Source organism: Corythoichthys intestinalis, chromosome 13 (assembly GCF_030265065.1).
Source record: "Corythoichthys intestinalis isolate RoL2023-P3 chromosome 13, ASM3026506v1, whole genome shotgun sequence".
Taxonomy (NCBI): domain Eukaryota; kingdom Metazoa; phylum Chordata; class Actinopteri; order Syngnathiformes; family Syngnathidae; genus Corythoichthys; species Corythoichthys intestinalis.
Genome location: NC_080407.1, coordinates 36,666,833 through 36,691,620, shown reverse-complemented (window position 1 = coordinate 36,691,620; position 24,788 = coordinate 36,666,833). Strand labels below are relative to the sequence as shown.

The 24,788-nt window shown below is 40.3% G+C and overlaps 1 protein-coding gene across 4 annotated transcripts in view; it reads right to left on the bottom strand.

Moving 5' to 3' along the window:
• The window catches only part of LOC130927781 (zinc finger protein 432-like), a 122,147-nt gene that overhangs the window by 34,047 nt on the left and 63,312 nt on the right, over positions 1–24,788 (bottom strand). For 3 of the 4 annotated variants that reach the window (XR_009066520.1, XM_057853793.1, XM_057853791.1), the window contains exon 3: positions 5,623–6,024. Coding sequence is in view for 3 of the 4 variants with exons in the window: in XM_057853793.1 (XP_057709776.1) it covers positions 5,623–6,024 (402 nt within the window). In the remaining variant the exon portion in view is untranslated. Of the gene's footprint in view, positions 1–5,622; positions 6,025–17,945; positions 24,000–24,788 lie in introns of those variants that run through there. The other variant, XM_057853792.1, reaches the window with a different exon arrangement.

Genomic DNA, 24,788 nt, shown 5'->3' with positions numbered 1-24,788 from the left:
TCACAACTACTAATTCTCCCACTATTAGACTCGAGCGTTTACGTCACAGCAACGGGGGATCATGCGAGATTTACGACAGCACAGTCATATTGGAAGCACGTCTGCATCATGGGACATTTAAACTTTAAATGCCAAATACAATTCAACGAGTGCCAAAGATGGAAAAAATTAAGGAAAACTTGCCAGTTCGATACAGAGACAAAGTTGTTACCACGGCGAAGGACAGATATGTGAGCAAACTTAAGGGGATGGCGTGGCTCAGTGGAGTAGTTGTCCCCCAACCCAGAGGATGTGGGTTTGATTCTCCACCCTGATGAACTCGCCTAAGTATCCTTGAGCAAGATACTGAACCCAGCATTGCTCCTGGTGCTGTGTCAGTAGGTAGATGGCAATGTAGTGTAAAGCACTTTGAGTACCTTGAGAGGTAGAAAAGCGCTATACAAGTATAACACCATTCACCATTTACCAAGGATGTGAACAATGTTGACCCTTACGAGCAAGCCGAACACAAATGGAATAAAGATGTCGACAAGCTTCCACCACTACGCGAAATGGATATCATGCTGTATTTAGTGTTTGGTGTAAGTTACTACACGTATCAGCAATTCCGAAGCTACGAACAGTTTTGCTGCGGATGGGTGCAGGACCTGCACATTATGACCGTAGCAAACAGCAACACCATCTTACTTGCAAAGGTAGGCAATGTGTGTTTACATTTGCATTGTCATGAACATCTGAATTTGTGCTGTGCTGAGCTGTGATAGTTAAGTGACAAATCAATGCTGTGTTTTAGAAAACAGATTTACCTTGCTCAATGTTTCTCGGTTGGCCTACTGCAAGCCATTATGTATTTGAAAAGAAAAACTTATTGCAAAACATCACGTCAACATATTACAGCTTTTTCCATTTAGAAACGACAGGAATTATGTCTTATGAAGACAACGCACATGTATGCAGGCAAGTTGTTTAACTGTAGCTGTAGCTGACAACAGGCCAACTTAGGGTAAAGTTACCGAAATTTGCGTGGACAAACGAAATTAACTTACCGGAGTGGAAGTGCATAGAGCAAACTAGCAAACTAAAAACAAAGATGAGTGTAACGAGTAGGTCGCCACTGTTGCAATGTACTCTGGATGGTGACGTCAACGGGTAGCGCTGTCTAACCGCTTTCAGAGTAAGACTCATTAGCGACATTATTATGTCATCTGTCCAGCCCATTTAATTTGAACCCCAGCGGAACATTAATGAGCAAGACAGCACTGTCGGTATTTCACAAAACGAGCTATTTTTTGTAAACAACGGAGGTGAACTGCCAAATTTCGCGGGTAGGCAGGAGGTTTGTGGAACCAAGTGCAGGGAAAGGGAAGGTAATAAGCCTGAACGATATATCGTTTAAACATCACCATGGCCATGTGCGTTTGCGCAATAGTCTCATCGCAAGCACGTGCAAGTTTTTTCTTTTTTTAATCCACATACGCCTTGCTTTCTGGTCTGAGCACAGCCTCAGACCCTCCCTCTCCCAGCCCTTTGTTCCTCTCAGTCACTGCGCGCTTGCTTATTAAAGTTAACGATGGCTTTGATCTGGCCAAAGAAGCAGACTTAATTAACACAGGGCATCTGTCAATCATCGTTTAACTTGTTAAACAGTTTCTGCAAGGAAGCCGCGCTAGAATGAATGTGTGTGTGTGTGTGTGTGTGTGTGTGTGGGTGTGTGTGTGTGTGGGTGTGTGTATGTGGGGACGTTGAGACATATAAATGCCAGAAGTGATCATGAGGAGTTTGAAATTTCTACATATCATTCCAACAGTCACAGCTAAAGTAAATAAACAGAAGCATTTAATAAAGCCAAGCATTTATCTGCTGCAGTACTTTATTCTTGTTAAAAAATGATTTGGTTGGACAGTTATGTTTAAAACTTATCATAATTATGACATTTGAAGTGCTTAAAAACCATTTATTTATATCCATTTTTTAAATCACTTTGGGGGGAAAAGTGAGAATAAAGCATGTCTTATATGTATCTCTTTCCAATGCTAAATCTGAATAAATACATTGAGCACAAAAAAAACACACACACACACACAAAAAAAAAAAAACAAATTGTGTGTGGGGGGCGCTACTTCACGGTTTTTCACTTATCGCGGCGGGTTCTGGTCCCCATTAACCGCGAAAAACAAGGGATCACTGTACACTGTGGTGATGATGAGTCATCCAAAGTCTTTCCAAACAGCTATTTAAGTCATCTTGTGAAAACTTCTTGGAAAAAAAATAATATTTTTTTTAATATCGCAACATAATATCGCAATATATCGCAAACCCCCCAAAAATCGCAACATTAGTTTTTTCCAGTATCGTTCAGGCCTAGAAGGTAAGGCAGAAAAGGCGGTGCAATAATGTTTTAATTAATGCCAACAAAAAACAAAGTACCAACAAAACAACTGGGAAATCCAAAAACAAACAAACAAAAGTCAGGCTAAGAAATCAACCTACTTTTGAAGCTGGACAAGGAACACGAGGAACTGGGAAAACGCTGACATGAACGTGTACATGCACAATGTCGCGACAAGACTCAACAAAAACGGGGAACATGTATATACACAGACACGGGGTAACGAGTCAACGAGGAACAGGTGGTTGACACAGGAGGATGCAGATATGAGGATACACTAGGAGCAGGCACACCAGGTGAAATCAATGGGCAATCACAGGAATAAGTCACCCTAGGAGGGAAAAAACACTAAACCTAACATGAATAATACTGTCGTGACATTTCTGCTCCTCATTTTATACATGGAAGCGTCTGTAAACATTACCCTTCAATACGTCCTGAGTAGAAACGCACAATTGCTGGTATAAGGGCTACACAACAACAAAGATTGCAACAATTGTTGGGTGGCGGTTTGGAGGAACGTCAGTTTGGAGGGACAATTTTGGACCGCAGACAGTTTCAGCCCCTGAGTATCAGTTGTGAGAGAGGAAACAATGAACGGTATGATGACGACGACAATAGCTTCTCTGTGCGTTACCTCAAGAAGCCTCAACGCATATGTTGGCATCATCCGAGAAGGACCACCTGATTACTACAGATGGGCAGTCCTTACTCCTGCTGACTATGAAACAACAAAGTGGGGGAGGACTTCCTACTACTGTATTTTCAGACTATATGCCGCAACATTTTTCCTTCATTTTGAATCCAGCAGTTTATACTCCAGTGCGGCTTATTTGGATTAACAGGTAACACTTTTTGACAGCAGCATCATAATTATGAGATTATACTATTATGGACATTACTGAATGCTTATGTCTTTAAGTGTCATCTGGCAAATTATGTCACTAACTCCATTTATGTCCAGCTTGGATCTTTTACAGCCGTTCAAAAGTGACATAATTTGCTGGATAACACGAAATGACATCTGTAATAAGCATTCATAAATGCTCAGGACAATGTCATTTCATAATTATGATGGTCTAATGACAGTCTTATGGCACCACTGTCAAATAAGGTGTTACCAAATACCATAACTAGCAATTAATGAAACAACTGGAATGTTAACTGAAGAAATAATTAGTACAGAACATGAATTTACATTACAATTACAAATGAATTTACATCAGTAGCGCTTCAATGCATGCTAGGAGGCATACTAGGAGGCATGTTGGACAACAACAGTGTTGACAGTATGTGGCAGCAAAGGATGACCGTCTCCACCAAGGGGGCAGTGATGGCCAAATGAAGCTTCTTGAAGCAATGAAGCTTTGCAGCCAATTGGTTCAAAGCTTCATAGTAGGGGATGGCGTAACTCAGTGGTAGCGTAGTTGTCTCCCCAACCCAGAGGTTGTGGGTTCAATTCTTCACCCTGATGAACTCGCCTAAGTATCCTTGAGCAAGATACTGAACCCCACATTGCTCCTGGTGCTGCGTCACCAGTAGGTAGATGGCGATGTAGTGTAAAGCGCTTTGAGCACCTTGAAAGGTGGAAAAGCGCTATACAAGTATAACACCATTTACTAGAGCTGGGAATCTCTGGGCACCTAATGATTCGATTACGATTACGATTCAGAGGCTCCGATTCGATTATAAAACGATTATTGATGCACCCCCCTCCTTTTTTTTCCTTTTTTTTTTTTAATGTTTTGTACATTAGTTCCAAAATTGTTCAAAAATACTCTCAGGCTAAACCACACTACTATTTCAGTATCAAGTTAACATATAGCAGTAAACAAATATACAAAAATAACATTAAATAAAAAACTCCAGTCCCCATTCTGTATCAGCAGCTTTAAACTCCATTCAATTAATTTAATGTTGTGAATCAACCGTTAAATTTGTTAAAATTGCTCCCGTTATGCTATAATTTCCTTTTTGTCTACTTTCGACATGTGAAAGTTTTAAAACTATTTTAAAGATAGATTCAAGTCAATATTTTACCGATTTTGGAGTATTTTAGATAAAAAGTTAATTAGGTTTGCTTGGAAGGTTCGCTTGCAGGGAAGTGTACTGCTTTAAGATGGCGGCCGTTTATAACGCCCGCATCTAGCTTTTTGTAGATGTGCTGCTAAAACTACCAAATCTAGAATGCATCTAGTCCTATATAAATGATATCCACCGTAACATTATATGGACGTACTTGAAGCAGGTTTTCGGCAGCAGTCAGGTATGTTGTTGTGTTTTTTTTATCTCGCTGCATGAGTTGAGCTAGAGCCGTGAGTTGAGCATTGGCATTACCCGAGGGGCCCGGTAATGGGAAGCATGATGTTTAGCTACTCTCGCTCCGTTCCGTCCCGAAGACCGCGCGGCGCGCTGAGTGTTGTGTACTTCCGATTTACTTCGCATATTTCAATAATCGGAATTTGAATGTTTGTGAATCGTTCTCGAATCTTCCACGGCCGAATCGCAAATAATCTAAGAATCGGAAATTTTGCACACCTCTACCATTTACCATAGTGGTTCATTTGGTCTTATGACAATCGTATGATGGCGCTGTCAAATAAAGTGTTACTGGTTAATATCTTTTGGCTTAAATATCCAATAATACAGTGAGGACAGCTGTGGCTTATAGTCCAGTGCGGCTTATCTATGAACAACCGCCGTTTGGTGGGTAGCGGCTTATAGTGCGAAAATTACGGTAGTTGTTGATTTTGTTTCCCTGATTAAAAAAATATACTTCCCTTGCTTCTAAATAGCCCAATTATCTCCCCTTTGTTGATTTGAATACATTTTCTGTTGCAAAATTTGACTTGAAGTGTTCGTTATATAATATGTACTAATATGGGTGTCCAAAATTTTTAGGGTGTCAAATTTGCCCTCCTGCTCATGCCCCCCCCCCCCTAAAAACATTTTGTTTTGTTCTTTCACACAAACATGGTGCACATGCTTGTTCTGCAGACGCTCACTCTACACACACTTCCCTTTCATAAGTTTACACATACATGTGGTGCACCTTAAACTCGCGTTGATGTGCCGATGTCAAAATTAGACCGTCATATCGTCAAACAACAAGGATTGGACACACTATTGAATAAAAACTAAACAGATGGAACGAATGCCACCAAATGACAGTTCTGGCTTCTTTTATAGAAAAAGCCCCGCACTACCCTCAAGGTGAGTCATGTGATACTCACAGAACAGCGAGAGTGATGTGAGGTCATCACTCAGTGATGGTCGAGCGATGAGGTTGTCTGCTCCGAATCCTTCTTTCGAACTGCTGCTGATGCCACTTGTAGGCGCCACCCCCCTGCTGGCCTCACTCGGACCGCCATCTTCACCTTTCAAGGGCTCACCATTCCTCTTGGGTATGTCCTCCACCTCCACTTTAACGTAATGAGGGTCCTCCTCCTCCGTTTTAAGGGGATGAGGTTGCTGCTGCTCCTCAATGTGGGGGTTCTCCACTCCAATGAAATACTCCTTCTGCTCCTCTTTAATGTGGAAGGATTCTTCCTCTACCTTCTTGACATGTAGCGGTTCTTCCTCTTCTTCAATGCGAGCAGACTCCTGCCGTTCAGGACGATGCGCTTGACTGATATCTGCAAGACCAAGACCATAATCACACATGGGCCAAATTTGATTTCTTCTTTTGCCATATTCTCTCCCCAAAATATTTACTTCCTTAGAAATTTTCCTCCGTGACAATTTTGTATTTATTCTGTAATTCACATTGCTTGACATTACATTTTGATAACTAAGACACAAACATAAGTAGGGGTGTCCCAATCGCATATTTGTGTGAGTCACCTGATTTTTAGAATCTGCTGCTACAGAGTCTCGATCAGATACCGAAAAAAAGAGTTTTTTTAGTTTTTGAACAAAAGTTCCAAGCATGTTAGTGTCCCACCGTGCGGTCTTTCTAATGTGAATTATTTTTTAAACAAGAATAATGTCGAAAAAATCTTGTCTTTATAAAATGCTGGATTGAGTGAGTACTCGCGCTTTGACGCTCTTTCTGCAGAGAACAGCCTCTCACTGACACAAGGAGTCGCCTCAAAGGATGCAACAATACTCAATTTGTAGAAAACTGTTCGATATGCCCACTTCGATTCAATACGCAAAAACATTCGATCCAAATGAAAAGCTCCCAAAATGTATTTTCCCAACTTCTTGTGTGGTCTCGCTAAAATGCCCGGGGCGGAGCAAAGCTGAGCGCTGTGACTTGAAAAGCTCGCAGAAAGCTCCTCCCTGCAAGGAACCCTATTCCCCCTTCCCCTTAAACTGCCTGGAGGGCTGGGTGAACCACGTTGCTTTTGTTTGTGGCAGAGGTGACAGACACGAGGATCTTGGCTAGCAAGGAAAGACAAAGTTTGAGGAGGCGGCTTTAACGTCGTAAAGATCTGCTGTGTGGTAGCATTTTGGGTTTGCTGTTGATTACAATGATCGGGGGAAGAAATTTGTGATTAAAACAAAAACTGTGTAAAAGTATTGCATTACAACTATACCGTACATCACGGGCAACACGACCAACCACTCATCTCCGCTGCCATCACCCAGACAAGTCATTTGTGAGCGGGGAAGAGGACAAGGTAAGGCGACCCAAGTCAAAGAGCAACATAGCGGACACCTTTCAATAAAAGTACCCTTTCACCTCCAATAAACATAAGAAATTCACACGTGCTGTTGGAACATTTGTTGCCAAAGCTTTGCAGCCTTATTCTATGGTTGAAAATGATGGCCTTTTGTACCTTATGAAAACTGTTGATCCATGATATGCTATCCCCTCTTGGAAATATTTCACAAAAACGAAGTCCGCCAAAACATTGTGACTGACTTGGCTGCTACGAACAACCTTGCTTTGACAACAGACAGCTAGACATCCAGGCCCACTGAGAGCTACCTCACGGTAACGGTAAAACGATGAACAATGAGTGGCAAATTAAGACCGTTGTACTTCAAACTCGTTCCGTTTATGAAACTCATACAAGTGCTAACTTGTCAGATGAATGAAAAACCGCCATGACTGAATGGAAGATAAACCGGCCAAATCAATCCATACCAGTGACTACAGATAATGCTGCAAATATTGTTGATGCAGTATGTGCCACAGATGGACTCAGACCACAAATAGGATGTTTTGCCCACATGGCAAACCTAGCTGCTAAGAGAGCTGTAGCAACCAACAGTGTCCCGATTCCTTGGAAAAATCAGAAAAGTTGCTGCCTTTTTTCACAAGAGCATAACAGCAAACCGTACAGTGTAACAGATATTAAACCTGCCCAGTCACAAATCCCCTGAAAAATCCCCTTCCATCAGCAAGGGCATTGAAGATAAGACGTGGCTGGGTCTTTCAGCATGACAATGATCCCAAACACACAGCCAGGGCAACAAAGGAGTGGCTTCGTAAGAAGCATTTCAATACTTTGTTATGTACCCTTTGTTGGCAATAACGGAGGCCAAATGCAGGCATGAAAATGGGTCAGGGAAAAAAGGTGAGAAGGGTGTGGAGGAAATATGTTCCGGTACACTGTACAACCCAACAAAATATTGAGCTCTGTCGACCCACACTGTGTTTCAGCAGGGCCGTGCAGAGACAGTTGGAGGGGCACATGAACAAGTATTTAATACACCTTAACATCAATTTTAACCACCTTTAGATAATAATTGGCTGTGACATACTTTAATCGGGAGGGGGCGACAGTGAATAGAAATCAGCACTCTCATCAACACTTTCTGGCTGTGACTCAGTCAGTCTGCCTCTTTTCTTCCTTCAACCTCTGCATCAAAACTTCCTTCCTCAACTTGTTGTTCATCTGAGAACAAACCACATCAGATGTTCACTGACAAAACACAGTTTTCTCAAAACTATTATTTCATTATTATCCATATTTAACAACTCTAGCACCTAATAATTAATAAAGCGCTGACAAAAAATCTTATAGAAAAATAACATTGTAATTGTGTTAATAATTGTATTTTATACCCGACTATCCTTGCAAACTTATTCTTACCAAGTGTGCTATTCACCCAGCCGATGAGGTATCCACTGCCTTTAGCAGTCTTATCCAACTCCTTTTTTTTAATCCCTCAATCTCCTTGCCTTATGAGGATGTCTATATAATGAAATATTAATCTTAAAAAAAAAAAAAATCAGACTCCCCAGTGGCTTTTATTTTTAAAGCTTTCTTAATTTCTTTCTCGCTCAATAACTATGGAGGTAGATTTGTGTCTTTATTATTCAATCAAAGTTGCTTCAATCAAAATATATATTTTTAATCCCCAAAAAGTCACTTCAATAAAAATAAAAAAATGTGTCTGAATGCAAAAATAAATTTGATACAAAAAAAGTTTTAAACTATTTGTCTTGATTGAAACAACTTTTTCGATTGAAGAAATGTTTTGCGTTCGGGCCACATTTTGGCTAGGACATTTGTGTCTTATGCAATAAAAAAATAAGTTGCTTCAAAAAAAAAGAACATATTAAAAAAAAAACTCACTTCAATTAAAAAAAAAAAAAAAAAATCATTGAAAAAGTTTGCACATGCGTCAATCATCATTTAACAAAGTGAGCAGCTTGAGAGGGTTTGAGTAGACTCACTATGAAGCATTTATTAAAGCCAAGCATTTTCTTACTACTTTATTCTTGTTTAAAAATAATTCGGTGGGACAATAACATGTTTAAAACTGATCAAAATTCTTACATTTTGAAGTGCTGAAAACCATTTATAAATGATACTTTGGGAGGGGGGGGGTGAAAAAACATGTCTTTTATATGTATCTTTTTTCCAATGTTAAATCTGAATAAATACATTGAACACACACAAAAAAATGGGGGGGGGGGGGAAGGGGGGCGCTACCTCGCGGTTTTCACTTATTACGGAGGGTTCTGGTCTCCATTAACCGCGAAAAAACGATGGATCACTGTATTTCTGAAAAGCTTTAAGAAGCAAGAATCATTCCCACCACTCATCGGGCCGGTGTTGTGCCGACACCTCAGCTCAAGTTCAAGCCGAAAATAACGCGTCTCAGGCGGTTGACGGGATCGATGCGAGGCGCCCCCCTCCATCCGAGAGCATGCCGCTTAACTTGACTCAACAGTGTGTTTCTTCGTTTATATCACCACTAAATACACAAGCTTGACGCTAACTTAACGGGAGCTATTTTTGAGAGACAGCGAGAACCAAAAGTGGTATTTGCCATGTGGCAAAAATGTTTTGCCATGTGGCATTTTTTTTTTGCCATGTGGCAAAATGATTTTGCCATGTGGCAATTTTTTTTGCCATGTGGCAATTTTTTTTTGCCATGTGGCATTTTTTTTTGCCATGTGGCAAAATGTTTTTGTCATGTGGCAATTTTTTTTGCCATGTGGCAATTTTTTTTTGCCATGTGGCATTTTTTTTTGCCATGTGGCAAAATGGATTTTGCCATGTGGCATTTATTTGGGGTATGTGGCAAAATGCATTTCGGTTTGTGGGGGGGTATATGGTATTTTGGGGGGTATATGGCTGTTTTGCAGGCCATACAAGTCCATGCCATTGACGGCTATGCACGTCCAAATTGTATTTTCATTTTAAATGGCAGAAAAGCATCTGTGACTGTGTTTTTTGACCGTACACTTTATATTAGAGCATATTGGCATTCAACTGGAACCCCAAGTAAGGCTCTGCCATTGACGGCTATGCACGTCCAAATTGTTTTTTTCATTTTAAATGGCAGAAAAACATCTGTGGCTGTGTTTTTTGACGGTACACTTTACATTAGAGCTTATCGGCATTCATCTGGAACCCCAAGTAAGGCTCTGCCATTGACGGCTATGCACGTCCAAATTGTATTTTCATTTTAAATGGCAGAAAAGCATCTGTGGCTGTGTTTTTTGACCGTACACTTTATATTAGAGCATATCGGCATTCAACTGGAACCCCAAATAAGGCTCTGCCATTGACGGCTATGCACGTCCAAATTGTTTTTTTCCATTTTAAATGGCAGAAAAACATCTGTGGCTGTGTTTTTTGACGGTACACTTTATATTAGAGCATATCGGCATTCAACTGGAACCCCAAGTAAGGCTCTGCCATTGACGGCTATGCACGTCCAAATTGTTTTTTTCATTTTAAATGGCAGAAAAACATCTGTGGCTGTGTTTTTTGACGGTACACTTTACATTAGAGCTTATCGGCATTCGTCTGGAACCCCAAGTAAGGCTCTGCCATTGACGGCTATGCACGTCCAAATTGTTTTTTCATTTTAAATGGCAGAAAAACATCTGTGGCTGTGTTTTTTGACGGTACACTTTACATTAGAGCTTATCGGCATTCATCTGGAACCCCAAGTAAGGCTCTGCCATTGACGGCTATGCACGTCCAAATTGTTTTCATTTTAAATGGCAGAAAAACATCTGTGGCTGTGTTTTTTGATGGTACACTTTACATTAGAGCTTATCAACATTCAACTGGCACCCCAAGTAAGGCTCTGCCATTGACAGCTATGCACGTCCAAATTGTATTTTCATTTTAAATGGCAGAAAACATGTGTGGCTGTGTTTTTTGACGATGCACTTGACATTACAGCTTATCGACATTCGACATAGATTTGTATATGTATTACAAAAATCGGTGGATAGGGAGTTCCAGAGTTTTGGGGCTACGTGACTAAAAGCTCTGGAACTTGTCACACTTGGACGGAATGGAGCGGACTCAGGTGGACAATTCAGTTTTTAATTAACATAAATGGCCAAAGGGAGGAAATAACGGGCTATGAAACATAATGATACGAGAAACAAGAGGGCCAAGCAAAATACACTGGAGCAGAGAACTAAAACAAAGGACTTAGCATGAGGCATAAAATAAACTGAAATAGAACACTTTGATCAAACTTACAACGTACAATAACTGTGGCTATGAATGCTGGCTGTAAAACAGCAACGAAGGGCCAAGAGACTTTGGCATGACAAACATTTTAAGCACATGAGGAATGGGCCACAGGTGGGAACACTTGGTAACCACAATCAGAGACAGATGAGGCAGCAGGAAGGGTGAGTGATGGAAACAGGAGGGTGAGGCTTCAAAATAAAACGGGAAGAGACAACAATATACCTAGACAGGACAACCCTTACCCAGGTGTGACAGAACCGAAGGCAAATCTTCACTCTTGGTTTGAAAACACAAACTGTATTGAATTATGTGTAGTGTGTGTTACAGCTGAATTCCCTTTTCCCCAGTTACAAGAGTAGCGACTAATATGATGAATAAATGAAGTCTTTTGACCTTCTAGTTTTATTCTTGAATGGGAGCATTCCAATTTTAGTTGTGGATGAATATTTTCTTGTGTGTGTTTGGCTTGTCAATAAAAGTGAAGCAACAATTAGTCAGTGACGTCAGCGCACCAGTCTGTCAATAATACATGAAACTATGCTGCCATCTTTCGGGCAAATGAAGGTACTTGGGGATATTAAAACATGGGAGGTGCACAGGAGAATGTCATTGTCAGTCGCAAAAGAAAACGGTGTCGATAAAAAAGCTAAGGTTATGCTTAGGTCGGCTTTTTTTTTTTGTTTGTCTTTTTCAGCCCTCGACACTCAAGCCATGTCTAACTTAACATTTGTATGTTCTTCCACATCTTTACCAGTGAATTTGGCACCAAGGACATCATTTTCGGACAGAATTGGTAGGTTTAGCTTTGTAAACATCTCGTTTGTACACTGTTTACACCAATCTAGCTTGAGGGACAAGTGCATGTTTTTTCACCAATTTCTGGCGAAAAAACGGAGAAAATGAGCTTTTTGTAAACGCATACATTTCAAACATAACTTTAACACAGCTATTTTTTGCATTAGTTACATTCCAAACATCTGAATAATATTTATCTTTTACAAAATATCATAAAGAACAAGACAAATAGAGCTTCAGATAGCAAAGTAACAATTTATTTACACGATAACTGAGAGATGACGCTGTTGTCGCCGTGTCAGCCGTGAAAAACCTTTCCCTCATCGTCGTCTGTCTCACAAAGATGGATTATTTTTGAGTCTCTGCGGGGTCTGCTCGGCGAGCCTGCTGCACTGGTGGACCCAGTCGTTTTGCTCGGTCATCCAGCGTCTGGCATCCTGGACGTCATCTCGATTGTTTTGCTCGGTCGTCCGCCACCTGGCATCATTTCGGCAGCGCTCCAACCGTGCTGCCCGTCCGTTCGTTGCTGAATTCGGTTGCGGGTCTTACAAAATGCGCAACTGCCCTCCAGTCGCCGGTTTTATTGCTTTAAAATGGGTTTTGAGTTTTGTTCTTTGTTTCTGAGATAGATCGGAAGCTATAGATCAGGGGTCATGAATTAAAAATCCTCTGGGTCCGAAATTAAAAAATTACAACAATCTCGGGTCCAGAAATATTTTTAATGCTTCTTTTTATCCAAAAAATACAAACGTATATTTACGTGGCCATGCTGATAATTACAACATTCAAAAATGTAAATAAAATATAAAAGGTGCATAAAACTAAAAAAGTGCTTTAATTGAATCATTAAATAACAACATAAGAGCATGTTCAAGACTTTTTTTTTTTTTTTTTAATTGTGGATGCTGACAGGGGGATTTACTTTATTTTTTGACAGACCTCTTCTTTTTTTTTTCTTTCTTTCTTTCCATCAACAAAGTTTCAGCAACTACACTCATACCGCTATTTTTTGAGAACGGATGGCAGAGTTCATAGGGAAACTTTGCAAAAAAAGCTTCGTGCTTCGTCTCATAGTGCATTTTCAAACTGCTACTTTTTACAAGCGCTACCGTCTCTGAATGAGTCTCAGATGAGGCATAGCGGTCTTGTGCTGCCGCCAGGTAAAATGAACAAAAATGTGTTTGTCCACTCCTCCTTAAACACTCTATTTTCTACATTAATCTTGTGTAGTTTTGAGAGCGCCATTTGCCGTACCTTTTCATCTCTTCCTCCAACTTCATTCGGCTCAGTTTTTGTCACTCAACGGAGTTTGGAAAGCGAGTGTGAGACATGCTGTTCTAAAAATAACTTTCAAATGCTTCACTCACATTGGCTGGCTCACGCACGTCATCGCTAAGGTTTTTGTTTGTTGCCCGCCTCCACTCTGCAAACCCGCAGAAAAAAATTATTTTTGTTGTTGCAACGTGTATTACGTAAAACGTATTTATACGTTTTTGGGAGCAAATGAGTTAAGTAGTTAAAATAGAGGTTTTGCATTTAGCAAATGTGTGTGTGTGTGTGTGTGTGGGGGGGGGGGGGTTAGAAGATGCATGATGGGGTTACTGCTAGTTCTGTTAACTTTTTTTTTATTATTTGCAAATCATTACAAAAAATACAATTTTGAATGAAAATGTGTTTGTCTTACGGGGCCGGATCTATGGGGGGGCCCACCCGGGGGGGCCCACCCAGACGTGAGTCGTGCCCACCCAATCAAAATGTCGGTGTTCTGTTATGCATAAAAGAATGATGGGTTTTGTGATTGAATACCTGAGTTTTATTGCTTTTACATCTTATTAGCATCATCTAGTGGACGCCTTAATTTACTGCATCCCATGTGCACTTTATTTGAAAGAAACTGTCACACGGATGTTCAGTAGTTGTTCAGTAGGGAATCACACGAAGACGGCCGCAGTCAGTTCGCACCGTCTCTGTGACCACTTTGCCTTGAATTTGAGGTTGCATCGCCGGTATGTATTGTTGAAATGTGTTTAAAAACGTAAATATGTGAATTGTGTGTACGTCAGTGCAAAAAAAGTGTGACAGATTCACTTAGCATGAAACTTGTGATATGTTAATTACCCACGAGTTAGAGGGTCGGCAAAATGGCGTCTCGGGCGCTCTGCTAATTGTTTATTCATATTTTCATATGCAGTTTGCTACAGATAGGGCAGTACATATGCGATTTCATATATTGTGGATAATTTGATTGTGTTGTTTTGTCTGTTTTCTTTAGTTTCACCCTTTTGAGTGTTAATAAACCTGCTTAGACATAGCCACGTCTGTAGAGTCGTTGACACAAGAAAGGTGTTCATAGCCTCGACTATCGTGACGGCTCTATTTAGCGTCGCACTGGATATAGAGAACGCACGGAGAGTTGGTCTCACCTACTTTTTTATTGCAGGATTAACGGTTACTGTTGGCCGCAACCACGCCGAACAAGAAATCACCAAAACAAGCTGTTTTTCCAACCTCATTTGTTATCCGCGCGCTTCCTCTCTCTCCTCCAGACACATTCTCGCAGTCGGACATCCGGGCATTAATGACGTCACCAGCCACAGCAAAGCGTCGCCATATTGAAATGGGGGCAAAACACGAGTCACAAGCAGTTGCTCTGTCCTTTATTGTAGTACAAACGCGTTGAACTTTTGTCTTATTTGCGGTTTTTTTTCCCATCGGAATGACTAAAGTTGCCGTGTTGAGGTTTGTAACACAAGGATGAGTTCGGAGCCGCATTTGAAGTTCTTTATTCTTCATCGTGAGAAGAAAAGGACAAGCAAATGGCTGAAAGCAATTAATTAAGGAACAGTAAAAGAAGACGGTTCCGTGGACCATTGTCGCCAGTGGGAACCTAAATCCAGGCACATTTACTGTACGTTTGCAGCTGACATTTTATTACTGGTGAGTAAACTTTAATCGATTTTTCTTGCCCCAATTAGCTGCTAGGATTCAATAGACTAAGCATTTTTATTATTACCGTAACTGACAACTTGCAAAGCGTTATTTTTCTTTTGCCAAGAACTGCTCTGATCGGTCAATCGGTATATTATTGGCCTGGTGGGAATTGGTTATTTTGCCGTGACGTGTTCACAGCTAAATAACGCTTGGAGGCGAATTACCGGTTACGGCAGAAATGATCACTCCGTATATACTACCAGTTTTCTTAGTTCCTCACAGTCCATATTCCACGTAATTGGTAAAGGTCAACTTACTGGGTGACTTTATGAGGTAGTTGTAGATGTTACCGAACTCCACTGCAGGCAATTCCTTTGGATTGTTTATCCAGCTATCAGCTGCGACTTTGTATGGGCAGATTTGCAGGCCAATACACGCTAATTTTAAGTTGTATCGCCTCCTCGCATCTGTCGGCAGTGACTCGTGATAATAAGTCATGTTTAAGACGTTTTTAATGAAAAAAAAGACGCAAAACACAGCTGAAATATATGAATTTCAGACGTTTGTCTACGGATGTTTACCTGTGTGTGCCCCCATCTCAAAATGGCGACACGTTGCTATGCGAGATGACGTCATCGTGACATCACGCCGACAGCGAGAATAAGTAGATAGATGAATGAAAAAAAACAACAAACAAACAAAAAACAAACCCCCCAAAAATTAATGCAGCCTCAACGGGACACAAGCCAGTGTCCTACTTGCGCCGGTCCCAAGCCTGGAGAAATGCAGAGGGTAAAAAAAAGCCTGCATTGGGGGTGCCCCCTCAAGTTTTCTTAGTGCCCACTCTGGTGGGTAAACCTAGATCCGGGCCTGTTGTCTTAAAGGAATAACTGTGCCAAAAGCAGTTTTATCTGCATTTCAGTGGTTTTCCGAGGTTTGACTCCGCCCCCCCCCCCCCAAAATACAATAAAAATACATTTCTGGCTCCGTGGCAACCTTCATGTCAGGGAGTTCCGGCAAGAAATTTCTAGCCACTTTCACCCCTGCAACTACTTTTCTACAGTTTGTGTTGTGATAAGGAAGATATACTGTGTATGTGCTATGAAATGACAATTAAATAAGTACTCGTCTTCTACCTGACCTTTGTCCTGGAGAGGACTGTTGTGATTGCAGTGTGGTCATAGACCGAAATCACAGAGCCAGCATGGGGCGCCAACTCTGCAGAGGAGCACTGCCTTGATGTGTGCGACATGCAAAGTGGGCCTGTGTCTCCAGCCAGACAGGAACTGACCAATGCCTCTGAAGAATCAAAAACTAAAAAATTTATATAGTTTTCATTTTATCTTGTTAGAAGTTAGACCTCTTTGACAGCCAGAAATCTTGCTTGTTTGTAGGTGACCAAATACTTATTTTCCACTCTAATTTGGAAATAAATTCTTTAAAAATCAAACAATGTGATTTTCAGTTTTTTCCCCCCCCCACATTCAATCTCTCATGGTCGAGGTTTACCCATGTTGACAATTACAGGCCTCTCTAATCTTTTCAAGTAGGAGAACTTGCACAATTGGTGGTTGACTAAATTCTTATTTGCCCCACTGTATATAGTCACTATTTTGCACTGTTGGTCTCCTGTATATAACCTGATTTGACTATAATATGTAGAAAGGACAAAAACGTCTTTGACCATACCTACTGTTTTTTGTTGAATTATCAAATATAAAACTATTCACATTTATTCTGTTGAATGTTTATCTGAACAAGTTGAATAAATAAATCAGTGCTTCTCAATTATTTTCTGTTACGCCCCCCCAAGGAAGACGTAAATGTTTCGCGCCCCCCCAAACTCTCTGCTGCCACTGTAAATAGTATCATTTGTCTATAAAATTACTATTATAAATACGCATCTGCCTAACATTGTGTCCTTTTTTTCTAATAAAGAAAAAAAGTGACATAGATCAACTTATAGTAAAGTATAACTTTATTAACATGTTTTGTTTGTAACAGAGAAGACTTGACACGCATCAATTCGCCTGAATTAAAAAAAAAGTCACATCCAAACTGTAAAAAATACACTCAAGGTACATTTTTGACCATTTCATACAGAAAAATAAAATGTAATAAAATCAGTAAATAATGACAAATTAAAATTGATTAGAAACATTCACTCATGAGGACAATATACCAAAAACTTTGACCAAAAAACAAAACTGAATAAAAGAAAAAAAGAGTGTCCTTCGACAGAAGGACAGTTTTTATTTTTGCTGCTCAAAGTATTACCTACTTTGCAATGGTGTGGAGTTATTTTGCACTGAGCATGTGAACAGTGCTCACTGGTTTACTGATATCACACTGACAAAGCGGGACGATTGTTGGCAATATTCGGCACGTTTTCGCTGAAAAACAACCAAGCGGCTTATCAATGAGATTGGGGTCTAATGTCTTTAAGTGACGTTTTAATTGATTTGGCTTCTGGCTGTCCGCTATAATTATTTTTAGACACAGTAAAATGTCTTTCCTCATCACACACTGTATTAAAAGTCAAAGCTAAAAGGTAAACGGCACGCAAAAAGCGCGTTCTCGGCGGCCAAGGGTGGAACCGTAGGTGAGGGCGGTCGTCGTGACGATCCCAAGCCAAAAATGGCACTTCTCGGGCGGCGACGTGAGAACCGGACAAGACAGTGCGTCGCTGCGTGAGTGAGTCCGGTCGGAAAACGGCTTTCGAAAACGGCGGCGGCACACTGCTCTTCATATCTGTTTTCTGTGTGTGCTGAGTGCTCTTCCTTAGTTCAAAAATACTGCGCGCACTCTGAAAATGAGAGCGCCACTGCCACCGACTGAGTGGATGTGCAAGTACACTTTGTGCAAGTACGGCCCAAAAAAAAAAAAAAAAAAAAAAAAAAAAAAAAAAAAAGCATGTTCCCCGAGGTCACATGCGCCCCCCCTGGCATCGCTCTGCGCCCCCCCTAGGGGGCACGCCCCACTATTTGAGAAGTACTGCGTTAAATACTTAAAATACGTTTAAATACTTAAAAACATTTCGTCGTTCGTTGGTTGTCAATGGGACATCAATATTACAAATTTTGACAAAAATGTTTTGATTTTTGTCTAAAAAAAAAAATTGGTTGAAGAAAACAACAGTTTGGACATGAAGGTTATGTTGTCCTAAAATAGGGATTTTATCTGGAAAAAAAGGTTGCGTACATTGACTGTTTTTCTCGTTCTTTAGTACACCGTGGGTTACCATATAACTGCTCATTTACAACCCCCATTTAGCGGTGTAAATGACTGCTTTTCCAGCAATTTGTGTCGCCGAGTATCCCACACAAAAGAAGTGGCCAGATCTGCTGCGTCGGTACCGGTGATACTTCGGGTATTGCAGAAAAGGCAGTCCTGCCACACTTTCTGGATCTTAGAATCAACTTGGTAACGAAGTATTGGTTTTAGTTACAACCCTAGTTTTGAGTTACAATACTATAATCATAATTAGGCCTATTCTGAACAAAGGGAAGAGGAGGCTAGGAATGAATAAAAACAAGTTATTTATAATGAATAAAATGAACAAGCACAGTGAAGTACAAGCATTTGAAAATTCGAAGCAGAGTCGAGATTTTCATCGACGTGGGCCGGAATGATTAAAAGCACAAACAATTTTACTCATCATTGTCCGATTTGTACGACCAAGTAGTAGGCCAAAATAAAGAAAAGAGGACTACGAGATTATAGTCGTACTGTGACTAGGAGGAAAAAAATGTATTCCTGTTACGCAGGCGTAATGTGGCTGAATAAGCAGCCACGTACTTTCTGTAGCGCTTTGCCGCCTCCACGAAAGTCAACAATAATGAAAGCATCTCGTGAGGCTGTGTTTTACAATCAGTTTCCAAAATAAGGAAAGCCGTTATCTTTTCGCTCATCTACACCAAATTATAATCAATGGAAGGATTTTACTGATGACTTTTACTGATGATATATAAATCACCCCTCCCCAAAAAAACTAATATTTGTGAGCCAATCACAATTTTCCATATTTATGTAATTATATTATTGATGAATGATTTAGATTTTTTTGTAATTTGGGGTATACCGTTTCAAATATTAGCCATGAAAAGTGTAGTTTGAAAGAGGGAGAGTATTGAATAAATAATGCCACTCAACTTTAGAGTTAAATCAGGTGAGGCAATACTTTTGGCAAGAGTGTGGATCCACATCGTACAAGGATTGGACAAAGCACATGTACAGTGGGGCAAATAAGTATTTAGTCAACCACTAATTGTGGAAGTTCTCAGACTTGAAAAGATTAGAGAGGCCTTTAATTGTCAAAATGGGTAAACCTCAACCATGAAAAAAAAAAAAAAAATCACGGTTTGATTTTTAAAGAATTTATTCCAAATTAGAGTGGAAAATAAGTATTTGGTCACCTACAAACAAGCAAGATTTCTGGCTGTCAAAGAGGTCTAACTTCTTCTAACAAGGTTTAACGAGGCTCCACTCGTTACCTGTATTAATGGCACCTGTTTTAACTCATTATCAGCATAAAAGACACCTGTCTATAATCTCAATCAGTCACACTCCAAACTCTACTATGGCCAAGACCAAAGAGCTGTCGAAGGACACCAGAGACAAAATTGTGAACCTGCACCAAGCTGAGAAGACTGAATCTGCAATAGGTAAAACGCTTGGTGTAAAGAAATCAACTGTGGGAGCAATTATTAGGAAATGGAAGACATACAAGACCACTGATAATCTCCTTCGATCTGGGGATCCATGCAAGATCTCACCCCGTGGCGTCAAAATGATAACAAGAACGGTGAGCAAAAATCCCAGAACCACACGGGGGGACCTAGTGAATGACCTACAGAGAGCTGAGACCACAATAACAAAGGCTACTATCAGTAACATAATGCGCCGCCAGGGACTCAAATCCTGCACTGCCAGACGTGTCCAGCCCCGTCTGTGCTAGAGAGCATTTGGATGATCCAGAAGAGGAATGGGAGAAACTGTGTTATGGTAAGATGAAACCAAAATAGAACTTTTTGGTAGAAACACAGGTTCTCGTGTTTGGAGGAGGAAGAATATTGAATTGCATCCCAATTGCACCATACCCACTGTGAAGCATGGGGGTGGAAACATCATGCTTGGGGGCTTTTTTTCTGCAAAGGGACCAGGACGACTGATCTGTGTAAAGGAAATAAATGAATGGGGCCATGTATCGAAAGATTTAGAGTGTAAATCTCCTTCCATCAGCAAGAGCATTGAAGATGAGACATGGCTGGGTCAGCATGACAATGATCCCAAACAAGCAGCCAGGGCAACAAAGGAGTGGCTTTGTAAGTAGCATTTCAAGGTCCTGGAGTGGCCTAGCCAGTCTCCAGATCTCAACACCATAGAAAATCTGTGGAGGGAGTTGAAAGTCCGTGTTGCCCAACAACAGCCCAAAACATCACTGCTCTAGATGAGAACTGCATAGAGCAATGGGCCAAAATACCAGCAACGTTGTGTGAAAAGCTTGTGAAGAGTTACAGAAAACGTGTGGCCTCCGTTATTGGCAACAAAGTGTATATAATAAAGTATTGAGATGAACTTCGGTATTGACCAAATACCTATTTTCCACCATGATTTGCAAATAAATTCTTTAAAAATCAAATAATGTGATTTTCTGTTTTTTTTCCCCCACATTCTGTCTCTCATGGTTGAGGTTTCCCCATGTTGACAATTAACCGCCTCGCCAATATTTTCAAGTGGGAGAACTTGCACAATTAGTGGTTGACTACATACTTATTTGCCCCAATGTAAGGCACCAGTACTGCCAAACCTAAACAGGTTTTGAGGAAACTCTACAGACTACAATTGACATGCGTGCACAATCTGATGAAGGTAGCTTGGATGACAGGCAAAACAGTCCAGGGTTTCCCCTAGGATTTTTTGAAGCTGTGGTGGTGGGCTGCATCGGAGTCGGACAGCCTCACCATGTCGTGCCACTGCAAAAATGTGTCACAAATGACATTTTTCCCCCAAGAAGAACCATGACAAAGATCTATTGGAAATATTTTATTAGTCAGGCTAATGTCATAGCTCTCAGCTACTGTACATGAACGTAAAATGCGTAGCTGATTACAGCCACATTACCCGACATAATAATCCGACTTTTGTTTCCTCGTAGCAACAGTAAAACTTAACATCTCGTTGTCCTTCTTTTTCCTTTTATTTGACCCCAATATGTACTATATTACCACAACAATAATAGCCCTTCTGTTAATGGACCAATGGTGTAGGTTTGCATAGGGACATTAGGGACATAACACTGGGAAATTTCCCCACCAACTTTTGAGCAACCTTATTTCCATTTTATAATGAGTTCAGTTATAGAGGTAATTTAGATCGTCTTCATTTATTTTGTAAGGACAGAATTGACCCTACCATTATGAAGTGAATTACTTTCATTATGTTCAGACTTACACGGACACCATTTTTCCCCCTCAAACGCACGTTTTTATTAGCTGATGACTAGTTAAATTCCCTCGTTTTCAGTCCAAATCTACTAGGAATAATTGAAATTATTTGCCATTGCTTCAAGTCAATTTTACTCAGATTTCTTGAAGTAAGATTATTTTCCGCTAGCTATTTTTCTTAACATATATTTTAGGCAAAAATTGAGTATACTTAATCTTAAAAAAAGCTTTTTTGTCAGAAATGTTCTTAATTCAAGAATTGATATTGTTCAAAACATTATTTGAAAGCATTTTTCCCCTTGATTTTGGTGAAAAATGACCAACCTTTGGATGTATGGGCTTAATAAGAACAAATGGTAATATTTACCTGAAATAAATTGAATAATCTGACCCATTAATCTGTTAGCTAGTCTTTAACACTCAAAACAGGTTGGAGAAAATTATTCGACTAGATTTAAGAAAAATTATCATATTAAGACGTTATAAATTTGCAGTGTGAAAGTTGGTACAAGTCAAAACAGATTTATTTTTGCATTGATCATTTAGCACATCAATTAATTAGGTTTATATTGGTGAGAAATGTAGCCATGACCCCCGTTCACCTAATCTGTTTGGTTTTATTAATGTTCCGTCCCCAGCAAAAAGTATACATGCAGGTTATGCTGTTATATCGTCCCTACAAATATTGACACCAATTCTACACACTTGTAATGGACCCGTTTCAAGGAGTAGGGGGAAATTCTAATTGCTATGTAGTTCAGGTGAGAAGGTGAATAGTTTTTTTTTGTTCGTGAACTATATTTCCACACAAACGCACATCAAGGTACCATTTTGATTTAGCTTAGAAAGGAGAGGTATGAGAGCCATTTTTCGAGTGTCCCTTAGCTTGCAAAACTTGTGGGGAAAAAAAGGGCATTCATCAAGGTTTCATCGCCGTGATTGCGAACATCCGACTGTCGTAACAGCCTGATAGCACAGATTTAAGTACGCCAGCCCCTCTGCTATTGAATGCGTTTTTGACTGTAGCGCAGCGGCGCTCTGAAATAGAGCAAGACTATTTTGGGCCCCGCCTCTCGGTGCAACTTCATTCAAACTTGCCATTCCGACCAAGACAGCTGTCACTTTCGCCGAAAAGTCCGATCCAAAATACTGTAATGCCCCAGATGGTGGGAAGAAGGAGAGGAGTCATTATTGGCCTACCCACTTTATTGTGGCAACAATAATAAAGAAAAAGAATAACGAAATAACAGCGGAAATGTGCGACTGCTATCTCTCGCAAGCTCACCCGTTCTCTTTCTCGCTTCCTTCTTCTACGTCACAGCTCGTCTCTTAAGGGGGCCATGAATACAATGAATAGGTTGCCGCTGAACCCTGCACACTAGGCTGATGCTAAATTTGAAACATACTTTAAAAAAAAAAATCTTTTTTGCCAGGTGTGGCGGCTTTTATTTTGGTGTGGCAGTGTGCCACAATGTTTTGAATGTAGGGGAAACTACAGTCATTGGCCACTGCTTCTGACAACAATGCACACGTGTCTTTTAATCCGATCCTTGCGAGCGAATTTTTGACCACAAACTGAGCAGGAAAACGGTTTTTCACCAGTGTGGGTTCTTGTGTGTACTTTTAAGTGTTGAATTTGAGTGAATCCTTGACCACAAACTGAGCAGAAAAAAGGTTTTTCACCAGTGTGGGTTCTTGTGTGTACTTTTAAGGCACTATTATGACTGAACCGTTGACAACAAACTGAGCAGGAAAAAGGTTTTTCACCAGTGTGGGTTCTTATGTGTACTTTTAAGCCACTCTTATGACTGAATTCTTGACCACAATCTGAGCAGGAAAAAGGTTTTTCGCCAGTGTGGGTTCTTGTGTGTACTTTTAAGCCACTCTTATGACTGAATCCTTGACCACAAACTGAGCAGAAATAAGGTTTTTCACCAGTGTGGGTTCTTGTGTGTACTTTTAAGTGGTGAATTTGAGTGAATCCTTGACCACAAACTGAGCAGAAAAAAGGTTTTTCTCCGGTGTGCGTTCTTACGTGTATTTGTAAGTTATGCATTTTAGCGAAACCTCGACCACAAACTGGGCAGGAAAAAGGTTTTTCACCGGTGTGGGTTCTTTCGTGTATTTTTAAGGTGTACTTGCGAGTGAAGCCTTGGCCACAAACTGAGCAGACAAGAGGATTTTCACCAGTGTGGCTCCTCATATGCATACGACAAGTATAGTTATTAGCAAAGGTTTGGTGAGATTTCTTATGACCATCATCTTTGCAAGGTGAGTCTGACGTGGCGCCATTTCTATCTGATGGTGCGATGAAAATGTGTGCTCGCGATCCTTCTGTTGAGCTGCTGCTTGGAGACTCCATTCCTCTGCTAGCCTCACTCAGACCATCCTCGCTATTCAATGGCTCAGCAGTCGACATGGTAATATTGTCCTCCTCTTTAATGTATGGCAGCTCTACCTCCTCCTTTTCGATTGGAAGTTGTACTTCTCGCTTTAGCTGTTGAGCGTCAGGACCAAGATATTTGCTGAAACCTGCAGGACACAAGAAGACAAATGATAGGGCTGCAGCTATCGATTATTTTAGTAGTCGATTAATTGATTAACTACTTAGTTCGAATAATCGAGTAATCGGATGAGGGACATGAAAAATTAAAAAAACTCAGCAGACCCTCAAACGGTATAAAAATAATGGAGGATCTATGTATAACAAAAGAACAATTGGCTAACTTACATAGCAAAAGTTTACAAGCTTAAATGCTATAAAACGCTAATGTTTTTCACAATGCTCTGCACAAATGGTTCAGACACATTCACACAAAAAACGGCTAAATATACCAATAATCTAAATTACGAATGCATTAAAAAAAAACAAGCTCAAACAAAAACTTAGCTTATGTTGGTCTTAACTAGGGATGTCCGGATCCAGGTTTTTGCACTTCCAATCCGATATTGTTTTGCACTTCCGATCCGATACCGATACTGGCCGATACCGATACCGATACCAATACCAACCTATCTGAGCATGTGTTAAAGTTTAAAGTTATTTAGCCTCCTCAGTTAGATGTCTGACTCATGTTGAAAAATGTTTTAGTACTCTTGATAACAACTAGTCAGCTAAATTAGGTGAGTTTGAATAACACACAACGGTTGGTAACAAGAAACTGACCTGTTTATTCAGTGACAAACACAAAACATTATAAATAACAAACAGAAATGGCATAGTCAGTAAAACGTGCAAATAATATTGTAAAATGTCTTTAAAAAGCAAAACACACCAACAACCTCAGTGGAAAATCCCATAAATCCCCCAAGCTATTAGAT